At 43.3% G+C, this 25,353-nt stretch overlaps 1 protein-coding gene across 2 annotated transcripts in view; it reads right to left on the bottom strand.

Annotated features, from left to right (window-relative positions):
• Positions 1 to 25,353, bottom strand: part of MREG (melanoregulin) — a 69,686-nt gene that overhangs the window by 27,182 nt on the left and 17,151 nt on the right. For both annotated transcript variants that reach the window (XM_086341398.1, XM_086341408.1), the window contains exon 2: positions 22,805 to 22,964. In XM_086341398.1, coding sequence (XP_086197524.1) covers positions 22,805 to 22,964 — 160 coding nt within the window. The remainder of the gene's footprint in view (positions 1 to 22,804; positions 22,965 to 25,353) is intronic.

Raw genomic sequence — 25,353 nt, 5'->3', positions numbered from 1 at the left:
CAAGTTCATTCAGGTTTTTCCATAAGATGTTCCAGGAAAATTTGAATGAACTTTTTGGCCAACCCAATATTTGAGGGTAAAGGCAATCAAAACCCATCAGATTTAAGAAAAGTCAACCACCTAAATTTATATTGGAAAGGTGGCCTGTACCCATAATTATTTTTTATCTAGGAAACGTATCTGCGTAACAGGGAAACTTGTTTTTCAAACATCTCCTCTGCCTTCCCATGAATGGCTTTCCTCCAACTTTGAACCCCCAGACTTCTACACCCCTTTTCTTCATTCAGGATGTTACATAAACTTCAATTATGTGGTTGCCCTTTGAGTCTTCATATCTTTATGGGAATCTCATATATACATAATTAAGTTTATTTTTCTCCTGTTAATCTGTCTTATATCAATTTAATTATCAGTCCAGCCAAAGAAGGGAAGAAAGGAAAATTTTTCCACCGCTACATAACCTTGTGTTGTTGCTCAGTCACTAAGTTCTGTCCAACTCTTTGTGACCCCATGGACTGCAGCACGCCAGCTTCCCTGTCCTTCACTATCTCCTGGAGTTTGCTCAAACTCATGTCTAATAAGTCAGTGATGCCATCCAACCGTCTTCATTCTCTGTTGCTCCCTTCTCCTCCTGCCTTCAATCTTTCCCTGCATCAGGGTCTTTTCCAATAAGTCAGCTCTTTGCATCAGGTGGCCAAAATATTGGAGTTTCAGCTTTAGCACCAGTCCTTCCAATGAATATTCAGGGTTAATTTTAATCTTTAGGATTGACTGGTTTGATCTCCTTGCTTTCCAAGAGACTCTCAAGAATCTTCTCCAACACCACAATTCAAAAGCATCGACTATTTGGTGTTCAGCTTTCTTTATGGTCCAACTCTCACATCCATACACGACTAATGGAAAGACCATAGCTTTGACTATACGGGCCTCTGCAGCCAAAGTGATGTCTCTGCTTTTTAATACACTATCTAGGTCTGTCATAGCTTTCCTTCTAAGGAGCAAGCAAAACCTGCATTATTTGTTGTCAGTGTCCTTTTAATAGAATGTAAGCTCCCTGAGGGCAGGCTCTTTAAACACTGCTATAACCACATGGTCTACATCTGATGACCAAACAAAGTAACTATTTCTGGTCCCCACAAAATTTGTATGCCAAGTCCTAACCCCCAGTGCCTCAGAGTGTGACTTTATTGGGAAACAGTGTCTCTACAAAAGTGATCAAGTTAAAATGAAGTCATTAAAGTGAGCCCTAATGCAACATGACTGATGAGCTTGCAAGGAAGGTGACATGTGCCAGAAGCACACTGTACACGGCCACGATAGGTTGAAAAGGTGACAGACAGCGCCAGACGTCCCTGGTGATCCAGTGGCTAAGACTCCACACGCTCAGTTCCAGAGGCCTGAGTTCAATCCCTGGTCAGGGGACTAGTCCCACATATCACAGCCGAGAGCTCACACCCCACAGTTAAAGATGTCATGTGCCTGAACAGAGATCAAAGGTCATGCATGAGGCAACAAAGACCAGGTGCAGTCAAAGAAATAAACACTTTTAAAAAAGAAAGGAAGAAAGGAAGAAAATAAGTCACTGCAGTGAAAAAAGAGAAGCAGCAATAGTAACTACTCTCCACCCAACAGAGAATGGTCCCTCTGAAACACTTCTAGTGTTTATGTTCAAAGTGTTAGTCATTCAGTCGTGTCTGACTCACAGCGACCCCGTGGACTGTAGTCTGCCAGGCTTCTCTGTCCGTGGAATTCTCCAGGCAAGAATACTGGAGTGGGTTGCCATTCCCTTCTTCAGGGAATCTTCCTCACCCAGGGATCCAACCTGGGTCTCTTGCATTACAGGCAGATTCTTTCCTGTCTGAGCCACCAGGGAAGCCCAAATATGTTTGAAGATGCTTTCTATCCTCTAAATGTCACTTTAAAGCAGGTAAAAGATAAACAGCATGTCATGGATCAAAATACGAAGGTGAGAACTGAAGCATCAATGAAAATGCTGAGAGTTCAAAAACACTCAGCAATGAAAAACCTAGATACATGTGGGCTTGAGCCAGTTCCTCTCAGTGACTAAATCTAAGCCCGCATCGGCCGAGACGTTCACTTTAAATGCAAGCCCAGACAAGGGTGAAAATATGAGCAAGCAAAATGCAGAGAAGGATGGACAAAAAAAATCAGGTTCTGCTTGTTTTCCTGCTGGGACACATTACAAAGCCCTGCCCTCTGCTTTCCATGGCTGGAAGAAGAGCCAGGAGCAGGAGAAACCAGAGAGGAAGGAAAGACCTTTCCAAACTAGGGCAGAAGAACAGGCAGAGTGAGTGGTGTGAACGGCAGCCAGTGTTTCCACATCAGCAGAAGATCTGCCAGCTTGAAGGGAGATGGTGTTCAAATGTCCCTGCCTTACCTGACCTCAGTCAGATGGCTAGCATACCCAGGCACCCCCAGCTCACTGTCCACATTCTTATGCAGCTCAAGGCTGGTGCTTGCTGTGCTTGATGCTGACTGCCAGTCTATGCCAAAGTCCACTCCTTTCAACATTTCAGCCCTTAGGGCCCACAAAATCCTTTGGGATAAGAGGCAGACTGGCTCATCCAGTGCCCTGACCTCCATCCTCAGGGACCTCAGACAAGATTCTGTCCCTACCCCAGGAATCTCACACGGCATGCGTCTGGCAGTGTTTCCAAGGTGATGAGGTTGCTCCAACCCTAGTTCAGGACCAAAAACCACAGTGACAACAGGCATGAATACATCTGGACGCCCAGCAAGAAACCACCACACTGAGGGACCTCTCTGCTCAGAAAACCTCCGCTCTTTCTCACATTTCACCAGTGATGATGAGTTCAGGGTCACACATTTCCTCCTTCAAGTCATTCATACTCTTCACTGAATTCCTCTAGCTTTGACCTAATACTTGTTTCTTTTTAAATTTCCAGTTGAGCTGAGCCTACAGAGAGTAAAAGGATGTTGAATTGGGTGGAAAGATGGGAGGAAAAAAATGTTAGTGATGGGATAACTGGGGGTAGGGGGCCCAGGCTTGGTGAGGAGCCAACAAAAGGGGCATGGCCAGAGGGTACCATGAGAAGAATCCTGGCGGGGGCAGGGGGCGGGGGGTCAAGAAGTCAATGGGGTCCCAGAAAGGCAGGGAGAATAGTTCTGCACTCGAAGGTTGCCCATCTTGGGAGTGACAAATACATCCCTGGGTAGCTCAGTCTTACTTCAAGCAGTCTCCTGTTTGCACATCACCTTTTTCCTCACACCCCATCACCCTTCCCTCCAGGCTTCTGCCTAGAGGCAAATGGATGATGGCTGAAGAGCATGGCCTACAGTCATTTCCCAGAAGGAAAAAATACAGAAACCGCACTGACTTTAGACAGATGATAGTCTATGCAGTGTAAGATGACAAGAGGGCATTTTAAAACTTATTTTCGCACATTGCCAAGGCTGGGCTGGAAGAGCAGACACCCTGACCAGTCCCTGGTCTGAGGGTCTCTCTCTTCTTACAAGCTGTGGACACTCCCATCCATAGCTCTCCTCGGAGTCCACCAAGCTTTAAGTGACTGCTGGCAAAGAGTCAACAGATAAAAGCTCGTGTCCCTGAAGCATGTCCTGTGTTTAACAACAAACTCAACCACAGGGACATTTTATTTCGACCACTTGTACATGGTTTCAAAACTTCCTGGTAAACTCGCCAAGGCTGGCAAAAAGAAGTAAGAGTAAAAACTAAACTCAGAGAGACTGAGGTGCATTCAACTGCACAATGAAACAAAAAGTGTCCTGGTGGGTCTGTGAGCCCTTCCTCCTGCCTGGCCCCTCCCTGATGACTGCCCAGCATCGGGGCCTGGGGAAGCGGCAGGAGCACAGGATCTTCTGGTTCTTGGATCCACAGCCAGGACAGATGACATGGGGCCCAAACACACACTGCTCATTGCGTGTGGCCTCCTACCGCAAACCACATCCATCGGAGAAGGAACCAGGTAAACTTGACTCAGGTCCACTGAAACTAGTTACAAGTTATTTACTTTTTTAAGGTTTTGTCTATGTTTACTTAATAATAATAATAATAACTCGGAGCAAGTTTCAGTGGATTTTTCTTTTTAAATCTTTGTTTATGCTTACCTACTTACTCCAGTTATGCCTTAAATCAAATCCCTAATGATTATACAGTGGAAGTGAGAAATAGCATATTAAAAAGCAGGGACATTACTTTGCCAACAAAGGTCCATCTAGTCAAGGCTATGGTTTTTCCAGTAGTCATGCATGGATGTGAGAGGTGGACTCTAAAGAAAGCTGAGCACTGAAGAATTGATGCTTTTGAACTACAGTGTTGGAGAAGACTCTTGAGAGTGCCTTGGACTGCAAGGAGATCCAACCACTCCATCCTAAAGATCAGTCCTGGGTGTTCTTTGGAAGGACTGATCTGAAGCTGAAACTCCAGTACTTTGGCCACCTCATGCAAAGAGCTGACTCATTGGAAAAGACCCTGATGCTGGGAGGGATTGGGAGCAGGAGGAGAAGGGGACAACAGAGGATGAGATGGCTGGATGGCATCACGGACTCAATGGACATGAGTTTGATCAAACTCTGGGAGTTGGTGATGGACACGGAGGTCTGTCATGCTGCAGTCCATGGGGTCACAAAGAGTTGGACACGACTGAGCAACTGAACTGACTGATCCACTCCAGTACTCTTGCCTGGAGAATCCCATGGACAGAAGAGCCTTGTGGGCCACAGTCCATGGGGTCACACAGAGTCAGACACGACTGAGCAACTAACACACACACACACACACACATTTAATTTTCAAAAAATATTTTAATGTTGTTGGAGTATAACTGATTTACAATGTTCTGTTAGTTTCAGGTGTACTGTAAAGTGATTCAGTTACACTTATGCAAATAGTCATCACTTTTTAGATTCTTTTCTCACATAGGTTATCAGATAATACTGGGTAGAGTTCCCTCTGCTATTCAGTAGGGCCCTTCGGTCATCTACCTTATATATAGCAGTACTGGTGTGTGCATCCCAAACTCCTGATTTATCCACACATCCCTCAACATTTCCTCTTTGGTACCCGTTAAGTTTTTTTTCAACATTTATAAATCTGCTTCTGTTTTGTAAATGAGTTCATTTGTATCTCTTTTAAAAATTAGATTCCACATATGAGTAGTATCATATGGTATTTGTCTTTCTCTGTATGTCTTCCTTCACTTAGTATGATAATCTCTAGGTCTAGGCTCCAAGTTATTTAATAATGACAACAGCAATGTGGTAAACAAGCTTGGGAGTGACTTTACCTCACCTCATTTCTAATTAAACAGAAGGATTATTTCAAGAGGGCAGACCCAGTTTGTATTCATTCATAAGCCACCTGACCTGCCTCTTGTATTGCAAACCCATCAAAGGGCACAGCTCCCTCCAGGGTTGGGGGGACAGCATGGTCATATGGTCTAATTATGATGTAAAAACAGCTACCCAGGGACTGAATACCTAAGTGGAAGGTTGGTTTCATTTCAAGAAAAATATGATCTCCTTTCAGAATACTCTGGGGATTTTAGGGCAGAGAAACGACAGATCTGGGCCCCCAACAGAACCGGGCGGGTGCTGCCATCCACCCCGCCTCCCCGCCAGCTCCCACTCCCTGCATCCACTCAAAACCAGAAAGCTGTTCTTACAGAGGACTCCCCGTAAGCCTTCCAAGATTCCCCAGCTGAGCACATTCACACCCTGCAGTCCCAGTGCACCAGTATCCAGGGCTCTGGCAGGCTCTGTGCAATTAAGAGCCGTTTTCTGTTACTCTAAGACAACCAAGACCAATCAAAAGAAGTGGTGGGGGAGGGGTAGTGGAGAAGGTGGGGGTGGGGAGGCAGCAGACAACCACAGCTCTGTTAATTACCATGTAAATTCACAGGCGGTTGCAGGGGAGGTAAGCTCCAGAGAAAGAGCCTGCTTTATCAGATGAATCTTAGAATGTTAAAAAGATAAATACCAACTGACTGCTTCATGCACATTCTGCCCTTCAGTCCATTTTGGCAGGATTCCTCAAAGCGTGCTCCAGTTCCTCCTAAGGTCTCTCTCATTTTCTCTTCTAATCTCTTGTCTCTCCCTTCCTGTCTCTCTCCTTCTTCCCACTTCTTCCCCTTTCTTCAACATACCCACACCAAAACAAGACAGATTAGAAAGACCCAGGGAAATAGCCTCCACAAAATGTGCTGTGAAATAATTATTTTATACCAAGTAGACGTATACAGATGGAGAAGGAAATGGCAACCCACTCCAGTGTTCTTGCCTGGAGAATCCCAGGGACGGGGGAACCTGGTGGGCTGCCGTCTATGGGGTCGCACAGAGTCGGACACGACTGAAGAGACTTAGCAGCAGGAGCAGCAGCAGAAGTATACAGAAGCAACACACACGTATGCACTGCTGTCAGACAGTACAGAAGATCGTGGAATTCAAAGAGAATGTATCCTTTTTTCCACCCATTTCTACTCCCCAGAGGTCACCAAGGCTTAAAAAAAGTTCATAGGTGACCTTCCTACAAAGAAATTGTTAGTTATATATTAGCATACATATACTTTTATACAAATGGGACATTTTTCTACACATTATACATACCCACTTAGCAATAGATCATAACTATCTTTCCAAGCCAGGATCTGTAAATCCTACCTCATTATTTTTCTCAAGATAAATATTTTAATGCAATATTTTTTTAAAATAACATAAAAAAAACACAATGAACAAATAATAACATTTTTCAATACAAACAGTATAACTGACCTTTCTTTTTGCCTCAAGCTTCATACTGGCTCATCACAAGCACTGCTTTCTTTTTTTTTTTTAAACCTCATTATTTTTTAACCATCAAAGATTTTTATTTCAGATGTTTACTTTTCAAAATACTACTGCAAAGAACACGTATCTTTGTTTAACGGTAAAAGAATATGTATAGGATGGACTGCCAACAGCAGAACTGCCCCGTGAGTTGATGTAACTTGGATTTGATACTTAGGCTACTCCACCTTAAAAGAATTTCAAGCCAATGAATGGGGCCAAAAGGACTGATGAGGAAGCAAGGAGCTATTTTGATCACAAGGGATACCACTCAGAGGCCACCACTTCCCCTGGGCTCTCTTCCTTTCTGCCAAGAGGAAAACATACTTTGCTGAAGGCTGCCACAGTCTATTTAGGCAGAGATTCCTCAAAGCTCAACAGCCTCCTCAATTTCTATGCTCTCAGTCCAGCTTTATATATTAAATAACAAATTAAGAAAATGAATGTGTCTTCAATTTTAGAAGTGTAGCTGTCCATAGGCAACACGCATGACATCACTATTGGACTGAGAAAAGAGTCAAGGGGTTCCATGGGAGAAAATGGGATAGGGAGGACTTGCCGAGCCTTGGCAATGCATTAAATCATATCTGCAATAAATCTACATAGATTATTTCCCTGGAACTGAAATGTCTATAGATCTTACCTTCCATTACTAATCTGCTGGCTCTGTTGGGTATCTGCCTAGCCTCTTCAGTTTAAAATATCTGAAATATCTCCCTTGCTCTCTGGAGAAGGAAATGGCAATCCACTCCAGTATTCCTGCCTGGAGAATCCCATGGACAGAGAAGCCTAGAGGGCTACAATCTGTCGGGTCGCAAAGACTCGGACACGACTTAGTGACTAAACAAACAGCCCCTGCTCTCAGTCTGCTGCTGCTGCTAAGTCACTTCAGTCATGTCCAACTCTGTGTGACCCCATAGATGGCAGCCTAGATTCATCTAATATTACATTATTCTGGATCTCCCTTGATTCCATATCCTATTGCCTGCCCTCCCAAATCCCTGCTTATGTCCAGTTCCTGAAGCTACAAGTCACCTGGAGGTGATGTTCAGAAACCTCTATCCACCACCATCAATGGGCCAGGTGTCCTAACCAAATCAGAGGAATAACTTTATATGGGGGGTGAAAGTTCTAGGTTATCACATCTGGAGGACAACAGCTGTCAACACGGTATATGGATGGCTTCCCTGGAGACTCAGTTGTAAAGAGACACAGGAGGTTCAATCCCAGGTCCAGGAAGTACCCCTGAAGAAGGAAATGGCAACCCACTCCAGTACTCTTGCCTGGAAAATTCCATGGACGGAGGAGCCTGGTAGGCTACAGTCCATGGGATCGCAAACAGTTGGGCACAACTGAGCAACTTGGCTTGGCCTGGAGAAGAAAATGGCAACGCACTCCAGTATTCTTGCCTGGGAAATCCTATGGACGGAGGAGCCTGTCAGGCTGCAGTCCACAGAGTTGAAGAGTCAGACATGACTTAGTGACCGAGCTCAAGCACAATGTCATGTACTGAGAGCAGCACTGGGTGCACAGCAAGTACTCCACTGATGTCAGTGCCGCTGATCTCTGATCCCTCTTCCCCAGGCACCTTCCAGTATGGTCACTAGTTTCCTTTACATATTTCATTATATGGGAGAGGCTGGACAGATTAGTCAACTTTATGGCCCATCAAATGGTTACATACATTCGGGTCTACATGGCAGTCTCTTGCAAATTTGGTTAGTGTTAGTAAAATCCTCTATGATGGTTCATCTATGTGTCAAGTTGGCTGAGTCACAGTGCCCAGATATTTGGTCAAATATTCTGGATGTTTCTCTGAAGGTATTTTGTGTAAGAGATTAATATTTAAATTATCACACTGGGAGTAAAGCAGATTACTCTCTATAATGTGGGTGAAGTCAAAGTCACTCAGTCATGTCTGACTCTTTGCAACCACATGGACTATACAGTTCATGGAATTCTCCAGGCCAGAATCTACTGGAGTGGGTAGCCTTTCCCTTCTCCAGGGGATCTTCCCAACCCAGGGATCGAACCCAGGCCTCCCACATTGCAGCCGCATTCTTTATCAGCTAAGGAAGGAAGCTCAATGTGGGTGGGCCCTACCTAATCACTTGAAGGTAGTGATTAAAACAAAGATTACCCTCCTCTCTGCAGGAAGGAATTCTGCCTTTGAACTTGAATTTCAACTACCCCTAAATCTCCAGCCTCCCCCATCAGATGCTGACTCACCAAGTCTCCACAATTGTGTGAACCATTTCCTTTGAACAAAAAAATGTAAATAGATAGGTAAATATGATAGAATGATAGAGACAGATAAGATAGAGAAGTAGAGAGAGATAGATATAGGGGTAAATATACAGATATAGAGATATAGATACACACACACACATCCTCCTGCTTCTGTTTCTCTGAATAATATGTCCCCTAAGTTGAAACAGCTCTGTGTGCCCTGAGAAAATCAAGTGCAAGACCTGCAAAGCTGATTACTAGATCTGGGGCGGAAGTGACACACCCAGGGTATCATAAGCCTGTGAGATTTGCATGAGCAAACAACCAGGTCCCCTGGCATACATGCCCAACATGTTGACCTAAGAACAGTTGTGAAATTGAAAGTGGGTCCTTACTTTGATGAAAGCAGAAATTCTAACTGCATGGCAAATAGAAATCAGTTTGTCCTTATACTGAGTTGAGAGGAAGGAGATGCAGGAAGAGCATAAAGGAGTTTTCTGCATTGTTAACACTAAATAAACATCAAGACTAGAAAATACTTGATTCTCGGGGATATGAAGAACTGAAAGTACTCATTTGAAATCAAGCTTGCCTAACTGAACATTAGACACATTGTTTTTAATAAAATTAACTAATAAATAGGTTAGACACATTAGGCAGAATTTTGTTGAAACAAACCCTAAATAGCAGATACCTTGAAAAATTAGACACACTGGTATTTTTTGAAGAGGGAAATAAGCTGGAAAGTGTTTTACAATCTTCTGTATAAAGTTCTAGGGCCATAGACTTATTTTACCACATGATTATTTTTGCTCCCATTTAAAATATAGAACAGAGACAATCATATAGCTATCTGCCCTAAATCCTCAGATCCTGTAGCTCTGCTTCTCCTCCCCAGAGGGAAGGGCGTCGAACCCTGAGTCACAAGCCCATTTCTGGATGCTATCAGGAAGAGAAAACCTCTTAGGGTCTCTCTCTCACATTCTTTTTTTTTTGTGTGTGGCTGAACAGGGTCTTAGTTGTGGCATGCAGGATCTTTAGTTGTAACATGTGGGATCTAGTTCCCTGACCAGGGACTGAACCCGGGGCCCCATGCACTGGGAGCTCAGAGTCTTAACCACTGAACCACCAGGGAAGCCTCTCTCACTTTTTTTAAATAACTCATTTATATCAAAAAACTGCTGTGAAAATCCAGGTATTCTGTGGAGGAGTCTCCCTGACTCTACACAGGCAGGTATTTCTGATGATCTCACTTGTTCAAGGAAAAACCAAAGTCATCACAGAAGTAGTTCACTGAAGGCTTAATTTGCTGATAATCCCTCATGTTTCAAATTTATAACTAGTTAACTATAACTTAAAAAAATACAACTTGAGGCACTTGGATCACAACAAACTGTGGAAAATTCTTCAAGAGACAGGAATACCAGACTACCTCACCTGCCTCCTGAAAAATCTGTATGCAGGTCAAGAAGCAACAGCTAGAACTGGACATGGAACAACAGACTGGTTCCAAATCGGGAAAGGAGTACGTCAAGGCTGTATATTGTCACCCTGCTCATTTAACTTATATGCAGAGTACATCATGCGAAATGCCAGGCTGGGTGAAGCACAAGCTGGAATCAAGATTGCTGGGAGAAATATCAATAACCTCAGATATGCAGATGACACCACCCTTATGGCAGAAAGTGAAGAAGAACTAAAGAGCCTCTTGATGAAAGTGAAAGAGGAGAGTGAAAAAGTTGGCTTAAAGCTCAACATTCGGAAAACTAAGATCTTGGCATCTGGTCCCATCACTTCATGCAAATAGATGGGGAAACAATGGAAACAGTGAGAGACTATTTTCTTGGACTCCAAAATCACTGCAGATGGTGACTGCAGCTATGAAATTAAAAGATGCTTCCCCCTTGGAAGAAAAGCTATGATCAACCTAGACAGCATATTAAAAAGCAGAGACATTATTTTGCCAACAAAGGTATGTCTAGTCAAAGCTATGGTTTTTCTAGGAGTCACGTATGGATGTGAGAGTTGGACCATAAAGAAAGCTGAGTGCCAAAGAACTGATGCTTTTAAACTGTGGTGTTGGAGAAGACTCTTGAGAGTCCCTTGGACTGCAAGGAGATCCAACCAGTCAATCCTAAAGGAAATCAGTCCTGAATATTCATTGGAAGGACTGATGCTGAAGCTGAAACTCCAATACTTTGGCCACCTGATGCGAAGAACTGACTCACTGGAAAAGACCCTGATGCTGGAAAAGATTGAAGAAGGGAGGAGAAGGGGACGACAGAGGATGAGATGGTTGGATGGCATCACTGACTCGATGAACATAAGTTTGAGTAAGCTCTGGGAAATGGTGATGGAAAGGGAAGCCTGGAGTGCTGCAGTCCATGCGGTCACAAAGAGTTGGACACAACTGAGCGACTGAACTGAACTGAAGCGAACTGAGGCAGCTTTATGGTTTCTGTTTCTTCTCAGGCCTAATTGCTTTATGCAAGTTGTAGAAAAACTAATGGAGAGATACAGCTCTTATCATCAAATGATCCTGCACATGAGCACCAATAAACATGTGGTCTGCCTTCTGGAAATTCACCAGCACAAGCACGGTAACTTAGGAAACCCAAAAATGCAGCCACTTGTTACTGCGACAGTGAAGTTCTAGTAATGGAAAGAGATGGACAGCTCCCTGCCCTTCTCCTCCAGGCACTGCATCTTCCTGGAGGTCCCCAAGGCATTGTCCGTCTTCTCTGTCACTGACCTGTCAGTACTCCCAAGGTGTATTATCTACTACCTTTCTGGAGCTCCAAGGAAAGGAGGCCAGTAAGGACAATCTAAGGAACAGGAATAGAAAGAGGGCCTGGCCATTACACGTTAGCATGTGGATGCTTAGGAAAAAACCAGAACTAAATTCACATACAAAGAGCTCTCCCAGTCTTCTCATCCTCTATTTCTCTTCCGTGGACAAGTGGCTCAGAAGGAGGCTCTGCTAAGACATCAGTTTCTTCTGGGTTTATAACCCTAATGCTAATATTCAGTGGTGGTGAATGGTCCACAGCTGCAACTGTCTCTATCTGGATGTGAAAACTGATCAATCTGAAGTCATCAGCTGTTTCATTGACCAGTGTGGAGGTTAAGAAAGGTGATCTTACTAACAAGTGTTGGTGAGGCTGTGGATAAATTAGAACTCTCATGCTTTGCTATTGAGAAAATAAAATGGTACAGACGCTGTGAAAGAGTATGGTGATTCCTCAAAAATTAAACACAGAATTATGGTATGATCCAATAACTCCACTTCTGGGTATGCACCCAAAAGAATTTAAATCAGGGACTCAAGCAAATATTTGTATACCCACATTCATAGCAGCATTACTCACATTGGCCAAGAGTTGGAAGCAACCCAAATGCCTGCTGACAGAAGAATGCATAAACAAAATGTGGTTTATACATACAATAGGACTTCCGCGGTGGCTCAGATGGTAAAGCGTCTGCCTACAATGCAGGAGACCTGGGTTCGATCCCTGGGTCAGGAAGATCCTCTGGAGAAGGAAATGGCAACCCACTCCAGTACTCTTGCCTGGAAAATCCCATGGATGGAGGGGTGTGGTAGGCTACAGTCCATGTGTATTCTATACACACAATAGAATGTTATTCAGTTTTAAAAAGGAAGGAAATTCTAACACATGCTACAACATGGATGAACTTTGAGGATCTTAGGCGAAGTGAAGTCAGCCAGTCACAAAAGACAAATATTGTATGATTCCCTTAATACGAGGTACCTAGTATAGTCTCATTCATAGAGACAGAAAGTAAAAAGGTGGGTTTCAGGGGCTGTGAAAGGGTAGGAGGGAGTTATCGTGTAAGGGTTATACAGTTCTACTTTGGGAAGATGAAAAGTCCTGGGGGTGGATGGTGATGATGGCTGCCCAAAAATGTGAACGTACTTAGTTGCCACTGAACTGACATTTAAATATGGTTAAAATGGCAAATTTTATGTTATTTATATTTTACCACAATTTTTCTAAAAAGTGATCATACATCCCAGTTTATCTAGAGCAGTTTCAATTTCTATCTTTGGCCTGGCATACTTGGCTCAGTGGTAAAGAATCCACCTGCTAATGTAGGAGACTCAAGAGACACGGGTTCGATCCCTGGGTTGGGAAGATCCCCTGGAGTAGGAAATGGCAACCCACTTCAGTATTCTTGCCTGGAAAATTGTATCACAATAAACTGTGGAAAATTCTGAAAGAAATGGGAATACCAGACCACCTGACCTGCCTCTTGAGAAATCTGTATGCAGGTCAGGAAGCAACAGTTAGAACTGGACATGGAACAACAGACTGGTTCCAAATAGGAAAAGGAGTACGTCAAGGCTGTATATTGTCACCCTGTTTGTTTAACTTATATGCAGAGTACATCATGAGAAACGCTGGACTGGAAGAAACACAAGCTGGAATCAAGATTGCCGGGAGAAATATCAATAACCTCAGATATGCAGATGACACCACCCTTATGGCAGAAAGTGAAGAGGAACTAAAAAGCCTCTTGATGAAAGTGAAAGTGGAGAGTGAAAAGGCTGGCTTAAAGCTCAACATTCAGAAAACGAAGATCATGGCATCCGGTCCCATCACTTCATGGGAAACAGATGGGGAAACCGTGGAAACAGTGTCAGACTTTATCTGTGGGGCTCCAAAATCACTGCAGATGGTGACTGCAGCCATGAAATTAAAAGACACTTACTCCTTGGAAGGAAAGTTATGACCAACCTAGATAGCATATTCAAAAGCAGAGACATTACTTTGCCAACAAAGGTTCGTCTAGTAAAGGCTATGGTTTTTCCAGTGGTCATGTATGGATGTGAGAGTTGGACTGTGAGGAAAGCTGAGCACCAAAGAATTGATGCTTTTGAACTGTGGTGTTGGAGAAGACTCTTGAGAGAGTCCCTTGGACTGCAAGGAGATCCAACCAGTCCATTCTGAAGGAGATCAGCCCTGGGATTTCTTTGGAAGGAATGATGCTAAAGCTGAAACTCCAGTACTTTGGCCACCTCATGCAAAGAGTTGACTCATTGGAAAAGACTCTGATGCTGGGAGGGATTGGGGGCAAGAGGAGAAGGGGACGACAGAGGATGAGATGGCTGGATGGAATCACTGACTCGATGGACGTGAGTCTGGGTGAACTCCGGGAGTTGGTAATGGACAGGGAGGCCTGGCGTGCTGCGATTCATGGGGTTGCAAAGAGTTGGACACGACTGAGCGACTGGACTGAACTGAACTGAACTGAACTGAGGAGCCTGCTGGGCTATATTCTGTGGGGTCACAAAGAGTCAGACATGACTGAGCACACATGCCTATACATATTCAATATTAGGGAACTTCTTTCTTCTTCTTCTTTTTAAAAATTTTTTGGCCACAGCATGCAGCATGCAGGATCTTAAGTTTCCCGACCTGGGATCGACCCTCCGTTCCTACACTGGAAGCAGAGTCTTAACCACTGGACCACCAGAGAAATCCTCCCCCTGTCCTCTTAGTTTAAGACCTTGCGATCGTGTCCCAAAATGGACAATAAACAGTAAGAACTCCCTGAGGTCAAATAACTGACTATTCAGTGTCATCTCAGGACTTGGCAGAGGTATGCCTCTCATCCCCAACTGTCTAATTCCAAAACGCATGCTTTTCACCACCTCACATCCTACTGAATATCTAATGATTTTCCCTTTGCCTGCTTAATTTTCTGTCTCAACTTTGTTGGCTTACATAGAGTTTTGATGTGCTACCTACTTGCTAAGAAACACGTAAGATCTTAATGCTAATATCCAAAATGCTTAGATTTTTTAAGTCAGGGGTGGGCAAAGAATAGAAAAGAACATTACAGACAGACAGACAATGTCTTTGGTGGAGCCCAACAGATCTTTTGTACCCAGAATGGTGCCCGAGGTGTTAAAAGTTCCCAGGCGGCAGCACCTGGAGGCTGTTGCATGCACTGCACAACAGAGGTTTGCTGTTTTGTTAGTCTCTCAGTCGTGGCCAACTCTTTGTGACCCCACAGACTGTAGTCCACGAGGCTCCTCTGTCCATGGGATTCTCCAGGCAAGAATACTGGAGTGGGTTGCCATTCCCTTCTCCAGGAGATCTTCCTGGCCTAGGGATCAAACCCAGGTCTGATACACCACAGGCAAATTGTTTACTGCCTGAGCCACCAGAGAGGCTGATACTAAACAAATACCAACATCATCCACTCTGTGATTCAGCTGGTGCAGGGTGAAAAACAGCTGACAAATACACAGCCCAGGGCAGCTACTTTGGCAGGAAGTCAACACCCATTTGGCTTCCCTACTGGCTCAGATGGTAAAGCATCTGTCTGCAATGCAGGAGACCTGGGTTTGATCCCTGGGTTGGGAAGATGCCCTGGAGAAGGAAATGGCAGCCCACTCCAGTACTCTTGCCTGGAAAATCCCATGGACGGAGGAGCCTGGTAGGCTACAGTCCATGGGGTCGCAAAGAGTCGGACACAACTGAGCGACTTCACTTCCCTTCACTTCAACACCCATTTGATTAACACCCATTCACTTTGTCTTTGACCAAAAAGATTCCACTGAAGCTCTTTCTAAGCTCAAGAGAGAGATGGCAGCAAGTGTTTCTGTTCATAGAGATTTCCAGGTCATACACACAGACTGAACTACCATTCCAATTGTCCCACTCTCAATGCCTTGGACAGATGGTCAAAGTCTCTGATCTTATGTGTCAAAACCCCTTCTTCATAGGGTTACTGTGAGGCTTGAGTTTTTGTCTGGAGCACACACATTAAGAAGGGCGCTTCTGCTCAGCACCCAGCATGAACCCCCATAAATATTATTACCTAGAACACAGAGGGTAAGATGGCTTGATTCTCAGATCCTAATGAGTGTTTTTATTCTCTCCCCCTCTAACCCAAACAGTCACTAGCAAAGTCAAATAAAGAATGCTTGCATGCCTGGATGGGAGGGGCGTTTGGGGGAGAATGGATATGCATATGTGTGGCTGAGTCCCTTCAGTGTTCACCTGAAACTACCAGCATTGTTCATTAATCGGCTGTACCCTAATACAAAATAAAAAGTTAAAAAAAAAAAGAATGGTTACATTAAACCATCTGGATCATCTGCATCCTAAACAAAGAGGCCGTTTGAGAAGCCCAGAATTATCTAGAGAATCGCTTCCATTTTCCACTGTTATTTTGCTCCTTGACTGCTTGACTTAAAACTTACAGTCCTATCGCCAACTGCAGCCAGTGTTCACCCACGTGCAGAGAAGTCAGAGGGCCCGACCAGAGCAAGCCCCACCCAGCACGTGAAGACTTGGAGGGAGTCATGCAGAGCCCAACCAGAACATCCCCGCTCCAAGCGCTTCCAAGTGATGTGGCTGGTACCCAATCAACTCAACCCTCTCTCCACCTCCTCACATCCTCTGACCAGATATTCCACTTAACCCTCTTTTGTCCTTTCTTTCAGTACCAGGGATATGACAGGCTGAGCGTATAATCCAGACGTTGCACACAAACCCCTGGGAACATCTGTCGCTCTTTTAAACATTTTATAGGAACTGTTTACAATGCCTGGCAACACTCTGCCAGCAGGGAGTCCTGACACACAGGAAGAACAAACAAATTGTAAACAGGAACATTTTATGTTTTTGCCTGTAAAGTTCTGAAAAACAGTAACATACAGCCCATTCCCTGGGGCTCAGCAGAGGGAGATTTTCAAGTTTTCACGGGATTCCTTGAGCCACATAGCATCTGGTGTTCACGTGGCTCCTGCCAGCGCATAAACACTACTTCACTCAGTGATAGAAGCTCATCATCAGAACGAGGTGTGTTTCCGAGCGCGTAATTATTTGATAGATTTAAAAACAAGCCTAGCACTTCTATCACCGATTGTGCCAAATAAACATTACCTATTTTGAACCAAAATAGTCCTTAATCGTTGTTTATGACAACGGTTTGATTTTCAGCACTCACATTCTTAATAAAAAATGTAAGTATTTTTGAACAGAGTAAAAATCTTAAAGCCATGCACAGACTCCTAAAAGATCTATTACTGAACCATCGAAAGAGGCACCAAATAACAAGAGAACACTAAACAAGATGAAGAATCTTGGAACTAATAAAACCGAAACACTTGGTTGGAGTCTTAACCAGCTGTACTTAACCAGTCTTAACCAGCGTGTAGATCCATAATGTGGGAAAGGTGGATTTTGACAGGGACCACTTTATGAACTTCGGTCACAATCCCCAAACCACACACAGTTCTCATCCCACTGATGTGAGACTGCTTTTCACATCACTGGTTTCAAAAAGTCACAGAAATAGACTCTGGATAGATTCCGCCCGCGCATTCTGAAATCTTCCTGGAATCACAGACAATATCTAGTCCTCTCTTACAACTTCAATCATGGTGCTCATTACATTTTGCATCTCTAGATTCACAAAGTCCAGATTCAGATCCTGGCTCCACATTTCAACGGTGTGGCCTTGAACAAGGTGATTCAAAAAGAAGTAACAATGGCATCCACCTCACAGCTGTTGTGTAGAGGACTTAATGTATGTCAAGCAGCTCAACAGTGCTTGGCACGGTTTTCATTATTATCTTAGAGGGCAGGGTGGGTCAGTATGATTAGAATTATTTATAGAAAACAAATAAATAAGGTGCAATGATATTTCATTAACCATTATTAGGCCCCCTAGAATACAGAGTGTTATATGAAGTATACAGCTAGGTTAATGAGAATGAACATAAGGACAATGATTTATTGACATGATTTTGTGGTTGTTTACTATTTAAAAAAATTTTTTGGTGGTTTGGAATGTGGGGTGTTAGTTAGTTCCCCAACCAGGGATTGAACACATGCCCCTTCCATTCAAAGCACACTGGACCGCCAGGGAAGTCCCTATTGTTTCTTAGTTAAGCATAAAATATTTTCCAAAATTAAAGACAAGAGCAAAATTTTTCCACTACTTGGCGGTCTATAAATGTGTCAGTTCTTCTGCTGTATTCAAGCTTTTGAAGGTTTGCGTAAATGAAAGTGGATTGTGTTAGAATTAACTAATGTTACTATTTTATTTTCTGACACTGCAAGTAACTTTAAATTCAGGCCATGTTTCATTATTTGCCCTCCTATATATCATCTTCTCTGATTTTTTTTCCACTTTGGGACAACACTGCAAATTTAGCCTTAACTATACTCATAAGACCTTCTCCCACCAGCTCCAGATTCAGTAAGGGAATGTCGGTGATACATACACTGTTTTGAAATTACTCTTCAATTTTCAGAGAATTCCAAGTACAGACGTTCCTAGGTTTTTCACGCTATTGCTGCTCAAGGAAAAACATAATGTTCAATTTTCCTTAATGCCTTGCTTGAGTTTCTAAATCGTCCTCATGCAAAAATATCTAGGGTTCCTTATTCCTTAGTAGGTGGAATTTGTTTTTCTCTCAAAAAACTAAAATGCTCTATTTTATTAAAATTTGTGCCAATTATATCCTGCATGAAAAAGAAAATAAGCAACAGGTACACCTACCACCAGCTTTCTACTTCTGCCTTCTAAATTCACAGTTAGTTCATTTTTCAATCCTATTGAACAAAGTAACAATAATATTGAATAGTAATAGTCTATATTCTTGTCTGGAGAATCCCGTGGACAGAGGAGCCTGGTGGGCTGCTGTCCATGGGGTCACACAGAGTCGGACACGACTGAAGCGACTTAGCATGCATGTATGCATGCATTGGAGAAGGAAATGGCAACCCAATCCAGTGTTCTTGCCTGGACAATCCCAGGGATAGAGGAGCCTGGTGGGCCGTCTATGGGGTTGCACAGAGTCATATGACTGAAGCAACTCGGCAGCAGCAGTCTGCATCGTAAACATTAAGTATATAGCCCATAAACATATTTTGTTTAGCTGACACATGTTTAATCTGAGCTATCATTTAATAATCTGTACATTTTATATGTAAATTTAGGGTTTTAGTTTCTCTTAAAAATCCAGAGTTCTGGCACTTCCAGATCCACAGTCTCAGCAAGGCAAACAGCTATCTAGAGATCAGCAGCTGCTCCTCTTAAACACTGTGTGAATTTCCAGTGCTAGTCAGTTCTGCACCTTAAAGTGTTTTTCCTAGGTTCTTCCACAAAGGAAGCACTAAGACAATTCCTACAATTTAAATACACGTGTACTCTCTGATCCAGTAATTCTATACCTGAAAAAGCAACTAAAGATCATACAAGTATATATGGATACCCACTGAGGCATTGCTTCTGTTGCTAACAACAAAAAACCTGAATCAACCTAAACAACAACAGGGACTGTCTGAATAAATGATGGGAAATCAATGCAAGAGAACAGAGAGCCCCTCAAAACAATAAGGGAAATCTACACATGGTGAAATGGAAATATGTCCAAAATATATTATTAAATGGAAAAAAAAACAAAGTACAGAATGATATGTAATATATGATCCAATCTGTGTGGAGAATGATGCTGGGAAAGATTGAGGGTAAGAAGAGAAGGGGGCAACAGAGGATGAGATGGTTGGATGGCATCACTGACTCAGTGGACGTGAGTTTGAGCAAATTCAGGGAGATAGTGAAGGACAGGAAAGCCTGGCGTGCTGCAGTTCACAGGGTTGCAAAGAGTCAGACACGACTTAGCAACTGAACAACAATCCTTTTATATGCGCATCATACTTTTGGTAGAAAATAAACTTTTTTTAACCACATGTATATATATTCTTGCCTGGAGAATTTCATGGACAGAAGAACCTGGCGGGCTACAGTCCACGGGTCGCAAAGAGTTGGACACGACAGGACAACTACCACTTCCACTTTCTTTTTCATATATTATGTATGTATGTACAGATGCTGTTGCCGCTTAGTCACTTCAGTTGTGTCCGACTCCATGCGACCCTATGGACTGCAGCCTTCCAGGCTCCTCTGTCCATGGGATTCTCTAGATGACAGTACTAGAGTGGGTTGCCATGCCCTCCTCCCGGGGATCTTCCCGACCCAGGGATCGAACCCAGGTCTCCTGCATTTCAGGCAAATTCTTTACCACTGAGCCACCAGGGAAGCCCATATACCTTAAAATACATACTTTATAAACACCTTTATATGTGTAGGGCTTCCCTGGTGACTCAGCTGATAAAGAATCCACCTGCAATGCAGGAGACCTGGGTTTGATCCCTGGATTGGGAAGATCCCCTGGAGAAGGGAAAGGCTACCCACTCCAGTATTCTGGCTTGGAGAATTCCATGGACTCTATAGTCCATGGGGTCACAAAGAGTCGGCCACGACTGAGCGACTTTCACTTTATGTGTATATATGTGTATATATTTATGTATACACATAGATATAGTGTGTTAGTCACTTCAGTCATGTTTGACTCTTTGTAATCCCATGAGCTATAGCCTGCCAGGTTCCTCTGTCCATGGAATTCTCCAGGCAAGAATACTGGAGTGTATAGCCATTCCCTTCTCCAGGGGATTTTCCTGATGAAGGGATTGAACCCATGTCTCCTGCACTCCCGGCAGACTCTTTACCATCTGAGCCACCAGGGAATATATTTGTATACATATTTTACACCTAAAAAGAAGGAAGCACTATGAATAGACATTTCACACCCTTTCATCATCATCATCACATCTTCATGTTGTTGACCTGATGGCCTGTCCTGGTTGCAGGGTTTCTTTCTCTAGAGTTAAACTTGGCTTTACTTCTTAGGCAAGCCTTCTGGAAGACCCTTCACACGGCCCAAGAGCAGCACAGAACGACACAACGGCCTCTTTGGAAGCTGTGCTTCTTCAGAGCGATTTGCAGCTCACATTGCCTCCTCCACTGATTCAATAGCAAAGGTAAACAGGGCAGAGAAGCTGGAGCTCCTCTGAGAGATGCCAGGCCCAGTGCAAACACCCTTCAAGCCCCTCTCCTAGTTGGCATGAGACCCTGTCGGGGAGAGAGAGAGGAGTACTATATGTTTCATTTCCCTATTACAGTCACAGCTTTGAAGAGTGTGGAAAGAAAAGGGAAAAAAGAACTGGTTCCAATCTCACTAGCAGAAACCCTAGCTGGTCAGCCCAATACAGTAGGGTAAGGACTATCTCTTCCCATTAAAGGAAAAACTAGGTCATGCATGCATTCCCGTCCATATGCTCAGGAGCGGCAGCCAGGATGGCTGTTCCTGGCCTAAGAAGCCTGTACGATGTCTTTCGAACGTTACCAGTGGAGGAGGGGATTGCAGTGGGGATAAGGGAAGCCGGGGGTAGCAGGTGCACGGCCACTAGTAGGATGCTGGTGGTGGTGGTTTAGTTGCTAAGACATGTCCGACTCTTTTGTGATTTCATGGTCTGTAGCCCGCCAGTTCCTCTGTCTATGGGATTTTCCAGGCAAGAATACCAGAGTGGCTTGCCATTTCCTTCCCCTAGTCTTTGACTTAAGCCCTGTGACCAATATTTTGTAGAAGTGGTCCTCAGCAAGACCCCACAGCCAATAAAGGATGCTCATCAAAGCCACTGGGGGACTCTCCAGCTACCCTTCCCCAAGGTCTTAAGAACCAGAGGCAATTGTGATTCCTCACTTCTACGTCTACCTCCATCCCCGTAAGGTACTCCAGGTCACACCAGAATAAAAGGACTGGGACACGCGGCTCTTCTAAAAGTTACTGGGACTTCCCTGGCAGTCCAGTGGTTACAACTCCTCACTTCCACTGCAGGGGGTAGGAGACTGATCTCTGGGCTGGGGAGCTGAGATCCTACAAGCCATGTGGCCAAAAAAAAAAAAAGTTATCATATCCTGCTACAGCATGTTTTGGAGAAAAGACAATAATCAAAAATATAAATAAACCTACATAAGAAACAGACCTCCCTTGCCATAACTGCCCCATACACACACGCTCTGGTACTTTACTTCAAAACAAAAGCCTGACATTTTAAATCTCCCTATTCTTCTCAATTACTATAAAATACAAAGGAACACACAAAGTCATATCTAATATAGGTATCTACTCAGAACTAACAGTTGAACACAGAGGTTAGAAAACTCAGGCTGTATTATATGAAAAAAAACACCTATAACATTATACTGTATTGTTATAGTATATAATACTACTTTTGGAAAAAAAAGAGAAAATAAAATATGATCCCTTTTGCTGTTTTCTCTTAATTTATGAAGTCATCTCCTTTTCAATAGTCTAGTGTTCCTGTATCAATAACTTTGATTAAAAGTCCATTAAGAGTGATTTCAAGCCTTATTACACAAATCATCTCAAATACGCCAGATACACTATTTGATCAATAAGCACAATTCAAGAAGATAAAACAGAAAAAAAAAAAATTCAGGCTCCATTAATTCAAAACTGGGGATAACGCAAAGTACCCTCCAACCTTCAGTTTGAATGTTGAACTGCGGCTGGCCAAACAACTGGAAAGATTAGACATGGACTGGTTAAGCTATTTAAGACCATAAAGTATCTTCATGATCTGAACAGCACTGCCTTGCTTTTTCCATACAGTTGTAATTTATATCATTAAAGCAACAATTAGAAATCAGTCTTATCTGTGTATTAAGCACGTATACCAAGACCAGCTATAATTCGTGACTAGATGCTAAAAGACCTGTCCTTCGTTTCACACATATCATGCTTCATTCTTTTCTCTACTTCAAGCTGTTCTTCTCTGTCATTGCTCTCTTTTGCTGTGCATTACCATCTGCACATAGCAAGATCTCAAAAGCTGCTTACCTCTGAATCTTTGGCCTGCTGATTACGAACGACAATCAGGTTGTACAGGATCCTATCGTCGTCTGCCTCTGTGTGGGACACGTCGTGAGGCATGCTCCACAAATTCTTTTCATCATCCCTGGCCAGCGTGGCTCCAAACGAAGAATATGGATTGCTACCACTACGGGATAAGAAAAGGGGGTATAAGGGCTTTGTAATACATATTACATGTAATACATACATCAGGCTTCCCTGGTGGCTCAGTGGTAAAGAATCCACCTGTCAATGCAGGAGACATGAGTTCAATCTCTGGTCTGGGAGGATACACATGTCACAAAGCAACTAAGCCCAAGAGCCACAACTATGGAGCCTGTGCTCTGCAACAAGAGGAGCCGCACACCGCAACTGGAGAGCAGCCCCTGACTTCCACAACTAGAGAAAAGCTGTGCAGCAACAAAGACCCAAAATAATCAACTAAATATATATATATGCCACATGTAAGTAACACATAAATTAAAATACATTACGTATTACATAATGTAATGATAGTTTACGGTGAACAGTGCCTCTGGATTCGTGGTCTCCAAAGGAGAAGATTTAACCCTGGGACCAAAGACAGGTCTCAGTCACTCAGAGCTTTGTATGCACAATTTTATTTAAAGTGACAGGACAAAGAAAGCTTCTGACATAGACATCAGAAGTGGGTAGAAAGAGTACCCACCTCACTAGTTTAGCAGGGCATTATATACTTTTCTGCCAGCTGCTGAGAACAGAAAAAAAATACCTCAAGGCTGTGAGAATTTTGTCCAGACTGTTTCCCATAACATACGTCCTAGGATGACATCACATGAGATTAGCCAGAAGAAACAGGTTAACTCAGAGCTCAAGGCTGTGAAAGTTTTTACCCAGATTTTCTCCCATAACATACATCCAAAGCTCAAAAAAAGGCAGGTCCTTGAACAAGAGATACTGCTGCCTATGAGGCCTACTTGTCTAAGGCAAAAGAATGTGAAAAAGAAAAAACGTTTATCTCTTCCTTAAAGGGGCCTTAGGCTTGGACTTCTTATCAACCTGCCTGTTAACTCTCCTTAATGCTTGCTCCTTGGAAGAAAAGCTATAACCAACCTAGACAGCATATTAAAAAGCAGAGACACTACTTTGCCAACAAAGGTCTGTCTAATCAAAGCTATGGTTTTTCCAGTAGTCATGTGTGGATGTGAGAGTTGGACCATTAAGAAAGCTGAACGCTGAAGAATTGATGCTTTTGAACTGTGGTGTTGGAGAAGACTCTTGAGAGTCCCTTGAACTTTCAAAACAGTCAATCCTAAAGGAAATCAGTCCTGAATATTCAATGGAAGGACTGATGCTGAAGCTGAAGCTCCAATACTTTGGCTGCCTGATGTGGAGAACTGACTCATTGGAAAGGACCCTGATGCTGGGAAAAATTGAAGGCTGGAGGAGAAAGGGACGAGAGAGGATGAGGTGGTTGGATGGCATCACCGACTCAATGGACATGAGTCTGAGCAAGCTCCGGGAGTTGGTGATGGACAGGGAAGCCTGGTGTGCTGCAGTCCATGGGATGGCAAAGAGTCGGACACGACTGAGTAACTGAACTGAACTGAACTGAACTCTCTCAGTAACATGTGATAGTTGTGGTGGCAGGGTTCACCTGCTGTGGAGCACAGGCTCTAGAGCACAATGGCGCTAATGATAAAGAACTTGCCAGCCAATGCAGGAGGCTAAGAGATAGGGGTTTGATCCCTGGATCAGGAAGATCCCCTGGAGGAGGGCACGGCAACCCACTCCAGTATTCTTGCCTGGAAAATCCCATGGACAGAGGAGCCTGGTGGGCTGCAGTCCACAGGGTCGCAAAGAGTCAGACACGACTAAAGCAAGTTAGCATGCACACACAACATATAAACATATATTCCAAGCAAAAGAATCTGCACTGATTTTAATAATGAAGCATAACACAACAGAACAATTAAAAGTCACTTTTAAAACAACAGAGGACAACTAAAATAGGATACCTGGCAGAGGTAATTTTACCATGTTAAACATGAAATTTATCATGAATACCCTGGCAGATAAGACAAAAAAAAAAAAAAGGAATTCCAATGAGGAATACAATTCTCATGTGATTAAAAGGAGCAAACAATTCATACAAAGAGATGAAATTTTTACTGGTTCTGAATTCAAGGAAATAAGAGTGAATTCAAAGTACAATGGTATGTATTAATATTATCTATCAAATTCCTTACAACAAGAAAATTAAGGAATAAACATGCACATCTGAATACTTTCAATAAGCAGTACTGGATGTTGAGTAAGGATTTTAGGAGCCACATGCTGACACCTGTGTCATGATTTACCCTTGATGAGGCCGTATCTATGTTTACGAGGAGCTGAGTGGCAGAGTGTCATACCTAGGACATGCTTGTACAAAGACCTGGTTAACTTCTGTGGGACTGGTCAGGTCGGGTCATGCTGGGGTCATCCCCTTAATCTGATGCTAATAATATGTACAAGTCCCTGACTCCACGTTACTTACAGGGCTTATAAAATTGTGA

This window comes from Bos grunniens, chromosome 2 (assembly GCF_055505025.1).
Source record: "Bos grunniens cultivar Pamir isolate PY7600 chromosome 2, Bosgru_T2T1.0, whole genome shotgun sequence".
Lineage (NCBI taxonomy): Eukaryota > Metazoa > Chordata > Mammalia > Artiodactyla > Bovidae > Bos > Bos grunniens.
This window is presented reverse-complemented; position numbering and strand designations above follow the sequence as displayed.